This window comes from Falco biarmicus, chromosome 3 (assembly GCF_023638135.1).
Source record: "Falco biarmicus isolate bFalBia1 chromosome 3, bFalBia1.pri, whole genome shotgun sequence".
In the NCBI taxonomy this organism is placed as follows: domain Eukaryota; kingdom Metazoa; phylum Chordata; class Aves; order Falconiformes; family Falconidae; genus Falco; species Falco biarmicus.
This window is the reverse complement of record NC_079290.1, coordinates 62,510,182-62,520,905: the sequence shown is the minus strand read 5'-3', so window position 1 is coordinate 62,520,905 and position 10,724 is coordinate 62,510,182. Positions and strand designations below refer to the sequence as shown.

General features: G+C 45.6%; 1 protein-coding gene across 1 annotated transcript; it reads right to left on the bottom strand.

Annotated features, from left to right (window-relative positions):
* Positions 1-1,299: 1,299 nt before the first annotated feature.
* TUBB6 (tubulin beta 6 class V) lies at positions 1,300-9,964 on the bottom strand. Its single transcript, XM_056332224.1, has 4 exons — positions 9,806-9,964; positions 9,104-9,212; positions 7,927-8,037; positions 1,300-3,080 (listed from the first exon to the last, which is right to left on the bottom strand). Exons 1-4 carry the CDS (start codon positions 9,860-9,862, stop codon positions 2,017-2,019), a joined length of 1,341 nt encoding a protein of 446 aa, XP_056188199.1. The 5' UTR covers positions 9,863-9,964; the 3' UTR covers positions 1,300-2,016.
* Between the last annotated feature and the right edge of the window lie 760 nt (positions 9,965-10,724).

The window sequence follows — 10,724 nt, the reverse complement described above, 5'->3', positions numbered from 1 at the left end:
AGCCTGGAACATGTTCTCCTCCCTCATGAAGCTAATAGCCTGCCATGTACAAAGCATCAACTAATTCTGTGTTTAATGGCTTTGTTCCCTGTGGATTTTGCTTTGTATTGCACCAAGTGTTAACTTCTCTTTAACGCAGCTCATGCCATGATAAATACATAGCCACAACATAGCACAACATTTATAAAATGCATATTTAAAGGTGCTTGATTTCTATTCATGAGTTCTTTGGGCATCACTAGCCATTGCAGAGAATGTGGCCACCGTGGATTTGCAGACTCCATCATGACCCTTCAGAAGAATCAGCCAGGCCCTCCCAGTCTCTGCCTAACACCTCTGCCAAGGCCAGTTTGGTTGGCGTTTCCAACAACTGTGCTTCAATCCATGAAGTCACTTTATATGAAAAACTTGTAATTTATTAAAAGTAGTTTAGTTCCATTCTGTGTAGGCTAAAATTGTGCAGACAGCTTCAGCTTATGATGTGGGTAACAGCTGCCTGGTTCATATACTTTATAAAATACTGTCTCATTCCCTGGATCCCAAACTAACATAACATCATCTTGTTAGGAGCAGTGGCTCTTTGGAAAATATACTATGTTTGCATAATGCCTTTCTTTTTAAGAAGTATTGAGCAACACTCTTGCTTAGAAAGTGCTTCTGAAGGCGAGAAGAGAAAGAGCAAAGAGTTCCTGAAACACTTTTAGTTTGCATTTCCAGAGGTTTTCTCCTTTGCTTATTTTTGTTGCTTAGAAACTGACCTAAATAAGAGTCTCCACGTAGACAGTGTTCTCTGGTAAAGGCTCTCTAATGGAGAACGGTTGTTTAATTGATATAAGCAGAAACATAAAGCATGCACAGAGTGAATGCCCTGTAGTCACTTTGTCAAGGCAGCAAGTCAGCTGGACAAGACAGAGACTCTTCTGTTTCAGTTTTAGTGTAAGCAGATAAAGTCGTGCATCTTTCATTTTACCAGCTGTTTCAAATACTGTGGATAAATACTTTTATTTGTACTTTAACCTTAATCTGTCCAGCGATTATAACCCATCTTGGTAACAAGACATCCATAGCACCTATAGGTGTGGTGAACATACAAACCTAGGTAGTGAGATTTATTGACACACAGCCTATGTCCCCTCTCCCACCATGTTCTGTGGAGTATCTACATTTTGGCTGTATGGGCTAGGTGGAATGGAAAATTAGCATCAGTAACTAGCGATAACCAGAGAGATGGGGGACCAGCAAGATACTAGGGTGCCACTTCAAACCCTAAAGGTCCTTAAAGAACACATCACAAGTGGATAGATTTCATATATGTAATTTGTGATTATTCAGCTGCAAGCGATGAAGTCACATAGCATAAATCCAGCCTCTGGCCTGCAGCTCACTGGATATATATATATATATATAGCATTGACTGCCCAAAACACTTTTGCTTGAGAGGATACTGATTTCTTTATTTTGTTTTTAGAGGACTGGAGTCAAGTATCACTGTTAACAGTTACTGTACAGAATAGCTAAAACCTTTGTCTTCTTTTTATTACAAATAAATTTTGTTCCTGGCAGTTCAGTATTACACATTCGGTACAGAATGAATACTTCAAACCTACAAGATTTTCTTACTCATAATTGAATTAAAATAGTGCAGCTCTATTTTGTAGATTTTTCATGCCTATTTTGTCTTCTCTTGTATAACTTTATGGATGACACACTTCGTTGGGAAAAAAAAAGATCCCAATCTAGCAATCGCTGTGTTCAGACTCTTAGACCAAAGTCTTCACTGAATGCCTTGTTTGTCTCATGAACAGAAATGACCCGATTTCCAGAAATGCTAATGCTGAATGTCCTCAGTTCTCGGTGACCTCAATGGACTCTGAAGAGCACCTCGTAACATCTGAAACTCATGCTCCTTTTTTCCTTTTTTTTTTTTTTTTTTAAGCCCAAATACAGATTTGTAAGCCTAATTATTAGAAATCCATATCTGAGAATTTGGCCTGGGAAATAATGCACCCAATTTCTTTATTCATTGATTTCCTCTTCATCATCTTCAAATGCTTCCTCTCCATCATTTGCTGTTGCTTCTTGGTACTGCTGATACTCTGAAACCAGATCATTCATGTTGCTTTCCGCTTCTGTAAATTCCATTTCATCCATTCCTTCTCCTGTGAACCAGTGGAGGAAAGCCTTTCGCCTGAACATGGCTGAAAACTGCTCCGAGATCCTTTTGAAGAGCTCTTGAATAGCAGTACTGTTGCCAATGAATGTGGAAGCCATCTTGAGGCCACGAGGAGGTATGTCACACACTGCCACCTTGACATTGTTTGGGATCCACTCCACAAAGTAACTGCTGTTCTTGTTCTGGATGGCCAACATCTGCTCATCAACCTCCTTCATGGACATGGGACCACGGAAGACAGTAGCCACTGTCAGATATCGCCCGTGTCTTGGGTCACAGGCTGCCATCATATTTTTGGCATCAAACATCTGCTGGGTGAGCTCTGGAACAGTGAGTGCTCGATATTGTTGGCTGCCTCGAGCTGTCAAAGGAGCGAAGCCTGGCATGAAAAAGTGAAGGCGTGGGAAAGGGACCATATTTACTGCCAGCTTCCGGAGGTCAGCATTTAGTTGGCCTGGAAAACGCAGGGATGTAGTTACCCCGCTCATGGTAGCGGAAACCAAGTGGTTTAAATCACCGTACGTTGGAGTGGTGAGCTTCAGGGTACGGAAGCAAATGTCATACAAAGCTTCATTGTCAATGCAGTAGGTTTCATCTGTATTTTCAACCAGTTGGTGGACTGAGAGCGTAGCATTGTAAGGCTCCACCACTGTATCAGAAACCTTTGGGGAGGGCATGACACTAAAGGTATTCATTATCCTGTCTGGATATTCCTCTCGTATCTTGCTGATGAGTAGGGTTCCCATGCCAGACCCTGTCCCTCCTCCCAGGGAATGAGTGAGCTGAAATCCTTGCAAGCAATCACAGTGTTCGCACTCTTTTCTTACTACATCAAGTACAGAGTCAACCAACTCTGCCCCTTCTGTATAATGTCCTTTAGCCCAGTTGTTTCCTGCACCAGTTTGTCCTAAAATAACATACAATAGGGAAAGAAAATACACAAAATTATTGGTAAAGTTTGCTATTTGCATGCTAAATGGATACACATCTGTAACAATATCTGTCGGGTAGATACCTGTGCTCTTCCATTTTGCCTACAAATACCTTTGGAAGTACCAACATGAACTTTATATAGTCTTTTTTTGACTCAAATCCCTGGTATTCTTCGTTTGTGCCTTTGTGTGATTTTTTTTTTTTTCCTTTTTGTATTTAACCTGCCATGAATGCAAAGATGGCCTTGACTCCTTGTTTTGAAAGCTTTCACACTCCCAATCCCACTTATTCCATAAACACAAGATGGCTGTTTGATATTTAAATACTTTCTAAGGACCATGATGTATACAAAAGTAAAACACAGATACACATTTCTAAATGAAAGGTTCTTGGACCGTTCCCATGAGACACAGAGGCATTGTTGTCATTCAAGGATAAGGCTGGGCTTCAGAAGTCCTGTTTAACCTGTCATATCAGTAACTATAGCTTTTTAAATTCATGGTTACCTAGCCTGAATGAAAATACTTATCAACAGAAGCTCCAAGAATGTTATTTCAAGAACTTGGAAGTTATCCGGCACCTTTTAGTTTTTACTGGATTCTGTACAAACTCATTCTTCAGTATCTGCAAAACAACTTGCAAAACTGGATTACTGATGTTTCATGAGCCCCTTATTTTCTCCTCAAGGAAGGCTTCCATTTTCCATTTATGTGCCACTCAGTTTATTAGTATGGACAGTGCGGATCCTTTGCTATGTCACTGTTTTGTTATTACTTGGATAACGAGGAGGATTAAAGAGGGGACCATTTTTCTTAATACTCCTGTTCCTCACGGTGACTACTACACACATACATCGTGCCACTAGACTCACTTACTGGTACTTTTGTGAGTGGTATTCAGAAAAAGCAACAGTTTCAGAATTAGGTATAGAGCTGTCAACTACTGCATCATTCTCCACGACCTTCCCCTTCCTTCCTATTAACATGTCTTATTTCAATTCCCAGCACACTGTGCTAGTGCCAAACATAAGAATCAAGGAAACTGCTTGCTGGAATAATGTTTGATTACGATGCACTTTATTTTTACTGTATAAATGCTTTGTTTCCTCATGATGTATTTGATTAGTTAATGCATTGTTCTATATGTTGCTCTATTTTTCTCTCTTTGAACCTAGGGAGCTCAGCACTTCCTGTCCAGCTGGGCAAAACACTAAGTAATATCCTTCCAGAATTAAACATGTTTGCAACTATCTGCGGTCTGCTTGAGTAGATCCCCTACTACAGATAGTGCAGTACATCAGGATGCACACTAACAAGCAGACATCACTCCAAAATGCAGAAGGATCCTAACAGAGCTGAATTCTGAATTTAGGACTTTATTTTACAGATTTCCCCTTGAGTGAACATCATGATGTCTTTCTTTAGTGGACAATGAGATAAGGAGAGAATAGGAACAAAGGACAAGGTAAAAGGAGAGTGGCAATTACTCTCACAAGTGTGGAAATTACATTTTCATAGGGGGTGTGGGGAACAAGAATCAGTTGAGACTGATTTTACTTGCTTTTGCTCAGTTTGCAAATTGAGTTAGGAAATAAAATGCCTAACACTGAGGCAGACCCTGTCCTCCTTTGGGCCCTCCACTGCACTAGACCCCCTTAGCCTCAATCTCCGTCTCACATACTCCTGGATGCCCACACTACCACCACTTCCTCTCTCTATTGCACTAATACAACCTTTACATTTAAACTGCCTAGCGGAACTGTAGGAGTGGCTGCCTACACCAATACTAACGGCGTCCCTCCAGCTCACAGCTATTGGCTACTCCAGTGGTAACATGGCTCTTCATCCACTGGTCCGCCACCTACCTGCCCAGGGGCTCCGACATTCGAGATTTCCTGCTGTGTGCATATATATGCCCAGTAATCCAATACTTCCAGACCCACTGGCTCTATAGCACTGTAAGACCACCACCGCCACACAGAACACTTAAAATAAGCCCTAGAAGCTCCAGACTTCTTACTCGTGACAATACGGTATAGTCTGGAGGTGCCATGGCTCTGACAAGGCTGCCACATATCTGGAAATCTTGATCATAATCCTGTGAAACCCTACTGGATGCCCTCCACTTATCAGATACCTACCAGACCTCTGAAGACAAACATATAAAATGATCAAATTCCATGAGGACTAAGTCTCTAGGTGGAAAATGAGCCTGTGTCCACAAAAATCAGGACTTGGCAGATATTTTGCCAATCCTGGAAGCTCTGCATTGTATGCAGCCAGTCTCTAGCATCCTGCCTCTGCCTTTTCTCACTGTGCATTTACAGAGCTCTAAAGGAAGTTTATGCAAAGCAATTCCACTACTTATTTGCACTCTTGGTATCTCTGGATCCTTCTGCCACTATTTTTTTCTCCAACACATTGTAGGGTTATCACACATTTAGGTTGAGCTGCATGTGCACAGAAGCCATTTGTCTAACAGTCAATTTATTTTTTAATCCCTAAAATGCTAACTATTTCCTGCAATTTTCTTTCACTCCTTTCCTCTCTTTGCTGTTTGAAATAAAAGACAAACCTGGGAAGAGAGCTCAGTAGCTTGCACACTAACACTTAGAAGCCTAGCGCGAACAACCTCGGTGATGAACACATGGTATGATTTAGGGAAGAAAGGACAGTTCCTTTGACTGGCTAACGGCCATTTTGTGGTTGCCCCTACCAGTTCAGACAAATTAAATAGATGTGGCATGTATGTAGCAAAGCTAGCAAGGGTGTACACAAGAGAATAATGACAAATGCAAAAATGTACAAATGAAAACTGCCTAACAAGAGGAGGTACATCATGGCTCACAGCCATCCCTGGTGGGCAGCCATATGCTGTTAGAAGGCCAGGAGACCTGCTGCTCTCATACAGTGAGATTATTCCGCCTGCACTTCACCCTTTATATCACTACCTTGTCAACACAATCACTGAAGCAAAAGGATTGTTTTGTGTCCATCTAAGTCTCCTGCAGTCTAAGCTAAAATTCCTGTATCTGGACTGTGTGATCACATATGCAGTATAGCCAAATGAAATCCTGACTGATGGTCTGTGGAATGGAATTACTTGCTATGGAAACATGGGCATATGCAGGTATATACAAGCATAGGCAGAAAACATCTCCATCAGAATGAGCCCTAACAGCCTGGGGTACAGCAAGCAAGGAACTGCCAGCTTCTGCCACAAAACCCTTTGTGGGCACAGGCCAGATTTTTAAAAGAGAAAACAAAATGCTTTGTTGGCTTTTGACACAAGATCATTACTTCAGCACTCAGCCATTCTACATTATTCAGCAGGTTGGGAGGACAGTGCCTGATGCTGGCAGGGGCCTCAGTCAGATACAAGTTGATCACATGCTGTTGGTTCATTGTTATCTTGGCAGGAAGGGAATACACTGAACTGGACTATTGTTGAAGACATTCTAAACTGATTTCGCTCTGGTTTTACTGGTGGTATGACAAACTGCAAAGCTCCTGTTCAGGTATTTCCATAGATCAGGTGAATTCACTTTCAGGGGGCTTGTGTGGTCCAGGCCAGAGAAAGGGAATGAAAGGAGAAACCTGAATATAGAAACATACTTTATAAAGTTGCCTACATCTATGGCTTTTCTCCCCACGCTTACTTTTACATGTCGTAACTTGATGCTCCTTCGAAAGAGATCCTTGACATCACTGCCATGAAGTATAAAGGACAACAGCGATATAGAATTAAGAGTTTTAAGTCAGTTAAAGACTTGAAGTGGCTCTGTATGGCTTCTTTACTCCCCACCTCAACAGCAACAACCCAGACTTCAGTTTGTTTTATACCACCCAAATAATGTTTATCTTTTCTCTGTCTGTCCCTGGCATTGTTCCTTCCTTATGTTAACACAACATACCAAACTAAGTTGCAACCTAAACTTGCCTTGGCAGGAGGAAATGTGTTTTGTGGCTAGTGCAGACTTGGAACCACAAGGACACAAGAGTTCTCATGGTAGCTTTCATTCAGACTTCCTGTTTCAGCACACTGATCACTTCAATTTCACATGCTATTTCACTTTTATTGCAAAGGGACTAATAATGCTTCTGTACTTCATAAGGATGCTATGAAATTTAATCCTAGAATGTGCATTTTTAAGCTTTATGGGGAAAGTACTACAAAAGTCCAAAGTATAACAGGAAACACCAAAACAACTCTCTGCAAGAACACTGCAAAAACAGAAGTTCCCCACGTACTCTCAGACTGTTCCTTGTTATGCTGGAAAATAACCCAGTAACTGGCTGCATATGACAGTGTTTTCCATATTACAGTTGGTCTTCCTCCACTGTTTACTATACTGTAAGGATCTGCTGGAAAAGTTGAATTACACAGCCTATAAACAATTCAGTACTCAAGCATTTAATATGAATTCAAGTAAAGAGTAGTCTGGTTGGCTTGTAGTTGAGATTTCCACCACCACCCCCTCTATTTTCTGCAGAATTTCCATGCATTTTGTTGTAAAGAAGTGGTCTTAAGATTTCTCTGAAGTTTGTATATATGGAAAGCAAATGTTCTTTATCCGAATACCATAGGAAACTTTCAGTAGTTTGCTAATTGAAGGAATGATTAACAGAACAATGACTTTGTTAGTTAACAGGGTCTTTTAGCTGACTTACAGATGATTGCAATCACACTGTTAAGCTAGTAGGATTCCTCAGTACCAACAATCACTTTGGAATAGAGAGATTAAATGCTTTTTGACCATTCACTTGATAATCAAACACCTGTTGTATTGCTTTGTTTTTGAAAAAGTTATGTGCACATACCAAAGATGAAATTATCAGGCCGAAAGAGCTGACCAAAAGGACCAGATCGCACGCTATCCATGGTTCCTGGTTCCAAGTCCACCAAGACTGCTCTTGGTACAAATTTCTGGGCTATAACAAAAAGTAAGCGCACCCTTAACGTTCTGAAATAAGCTAACATGGGTATAGTTCTCAATACAGAAACATATGACGTCTCATATTATTAGTCTACATATAACAAATATTTCCTATACAGGAAGTCATGGTGGCGAAAACCAATAGCAATCAGTTCCACTTGAAAAACAGACCTGACATCTTTTGGGGGCCTACAGATGTTACATTTTGTAAGCTCTTTTTTAGCAATAAAAAGCATGTTCTTTACAAGAAAGAAATAATCTTTTCTGTGAATAATGGGGTGAGTGAAGGGTTTACGTTCAAATTACCCTAATATGTCTCACAAGCTTTTGTGCTTGAAGCATTCACCTCCACTGAGAAGAACTACATGGTATGTAGCAAACAGTAGCAGTTCAACCACGAAGCACAAAAAGAATCTGCATCCATTTGAAATTGGTCAAGAAAACTCAGGTAAGTAATATGAATTAACCTGAGCTGGACAAAAGATGAAACATTCACACTTGCAAGTTCGTACTAGTACACCAAAGGACTCATGATCCTTATTTCACGCTGTTAACACCCTTCAACACCAGACTGACTCAGGGGATTTGAGCACCTTTGGCATCTTATTAATGAATCACCTTTGAGTTCTCCATTACCTGTGGCCCAACCCTCTCAGTTATGAAATGAGAGTACTAAAGATGCAGGCTCATATAACCAACAGTTTAATTTGGGGTAATTGATAAGACACATCTGAAGTAATCATAGGTTAAAAGAACAAACGCCTAGCGTAGCGTTAAAACAGTAAACAAACCTCCTCTTCCAGGCTCCAAGGACAGCCCCTTGTGCCACTTTTCTCTGCTTGGGGAGGTGACACCCAGTTGCCAGTTTATAAGAAAGTAGGTAACAGTTGTCTGTGTATAATGGGGTGTGCCGGGATCGGCTGGGGGACTGAGGGCAGGCACTGGAGGAGTGTGACCAGCTGTGCAGTACAGCTTCAGACACCCGTTCTCTCCCAGATTTCCACGCCCCTTCCCACGGAGTCCCCCGTCCCGCACCCCTCCCCTCCCCATCCCACACTTACACGATGATTCATTATAGTAGACATTGATCCTTTCCAGCTGCAGCGCTGAGTCACCAACATAGCCTCCGGCCGGGTCAATGCCGTGCTCGTCGCTTATCACTTCCCAAAACTAAGGGAGGAAAACGAGAAGCGGGTCGGGAACTCCCCTGCGGAGCGCGGGGGGCCCTGCCCAGCGCCCGGGCCGGGGGCGGCGGCGGCCCCGCGGCAGCTGCCGGATTCCTGGCGTGCCCGGGACCGCCCTGCCCTGCCCTGCCCCGCCCGGGGCGGGACGCGGTGCCGGCACGAGCCAGGCAGGCACCGGGGGGGTTTAGCCCAGCGGCCGGGCGGCGGCCGCGCCGCTCCGAGCCCGCCCGGGCCGCGGCGTTCCAGCCTCCCGAGGGGCCGCTCGGGCTCCTGCCGCCCTCGAGCCGCGGCCCGGCCCGCTTAAACACAAAAGTATTTTTTTAAGTAGTTTAAAAGAAAAAAAAAAAAGTTCCGTTGGGTTTCGGAACTTTCCCAAGCCTTCTGTGGCCGGGGGAGCGGCGAGATGCGCCGTGGCCCGCGCCCCCGGGCAGCGGCTGGCTGCGGGCGCGGGAGGGCGGCGGCCGGCGCGGCGCAGCCCAGCCCAGCCCCGCGGGGCCGAGCGGCCCAGAGCTGCGGCCGGGCGCGTCCCCCGGGCGCCGAGAGGCTCCGCAAAGCGGCGGCGGCTCCCCTCAGGCTCACCTTGGTCCCGATCTGGTTTCCGCACTGGCCCGCCTGGATGTGCACGATCTCCCTCATGGCGAAGCCGCCCGCCGCCCAGCCCGGCTGTGGGCGGCCCCCGCCGACCGGGTGGCGCTTTATGGGCTGCGAGGCGGCGCGCGCCCACCCCCCCCGCCGCTGCCGCTCGCCCAACGGCCGGCGCCCCGCGCGCGCCCCGCCAACGGCCGCCCCCGCTGGGGACCGCCCTCGCGCCGCGGGCGGCTGGGCCCCGCCGACGGGCCGGGGAGGGGGCACGGCCGCCGCCCGCGCTTTCCTCACGGGCGAGGAGGGTCTCGGGGGGCTCTCCTGCCCCGGGGGTGGCTCCCGCCCGTGCTGCGCCCCTCACCGCGCCCGGCAAACGCGGCTGTGTCACCTTCACCCCCCGGGGGGCCCTGCCCGCGCTGTGGGCGGGCGGGCACCGCCGCGCTCTCCTGCCGCACCCGGGCCTGCTGCCCCACGGCCGGGCAGACGGCCCCCTTCGCTGGAGGGGCAGCGTCCAGAGAAACGGGGGGACCTTCACAATGCCCTGCCACCGGCCACCCTGGCGTGGCTGCCTGCTGGTGTGGCGCTGCCCGCAGGGTGACAAGCTGCTGCCTGAAAACTGCAACTGGGAAAGGCGAGCGGTCTCTGGGGCAGCTTTCCTGAAAGCTTGTGTCACCACCACACGGAGCATGGTCTGGAATACGCATGGTTTGAATAGCTTGACTTTTCATGAAAAAGCAGATTTTCTTTCCCCTCCAGAGAAGAAACAAGTTCCCACTGAATCTCCTTTATGATCCCTTTAGGTACCTGTTGCACAGTTTCCCAGCTAGAGGAAAGCTCCCTAGCTTGGCTGCCTGTTTCAAGGCCACTGTGACTTGTTCCATGCCACTGTGTGATGCCATTGTCCACGTAGCCTGTT

Excerpts from the sequence above, each read along its gene's own strand:
- TUBB6 (XM_056332224.1), bottom strand. The coding sequence starts at position 9,862 with ATGAGGGAGATCGTGCACATCCAGGCGGGCCAGTGCGGAAACCAGATC. Across the intron at positions 8,038-9,103 it reads CTACTATAATGAATCATCGT|CCCAGAAATTTGTACCAAGA; the intron begins GTAAGTGTGGGA and ends TTTTTGTTATAG. Across the intron at positions 3,081-7,926 it reads GCCTGATAATTTCATCTTTG|GACAAACTGGTGCAGGAAAC; the intron begins GTATGTGCACAT and ends ATGTTATTTTAG.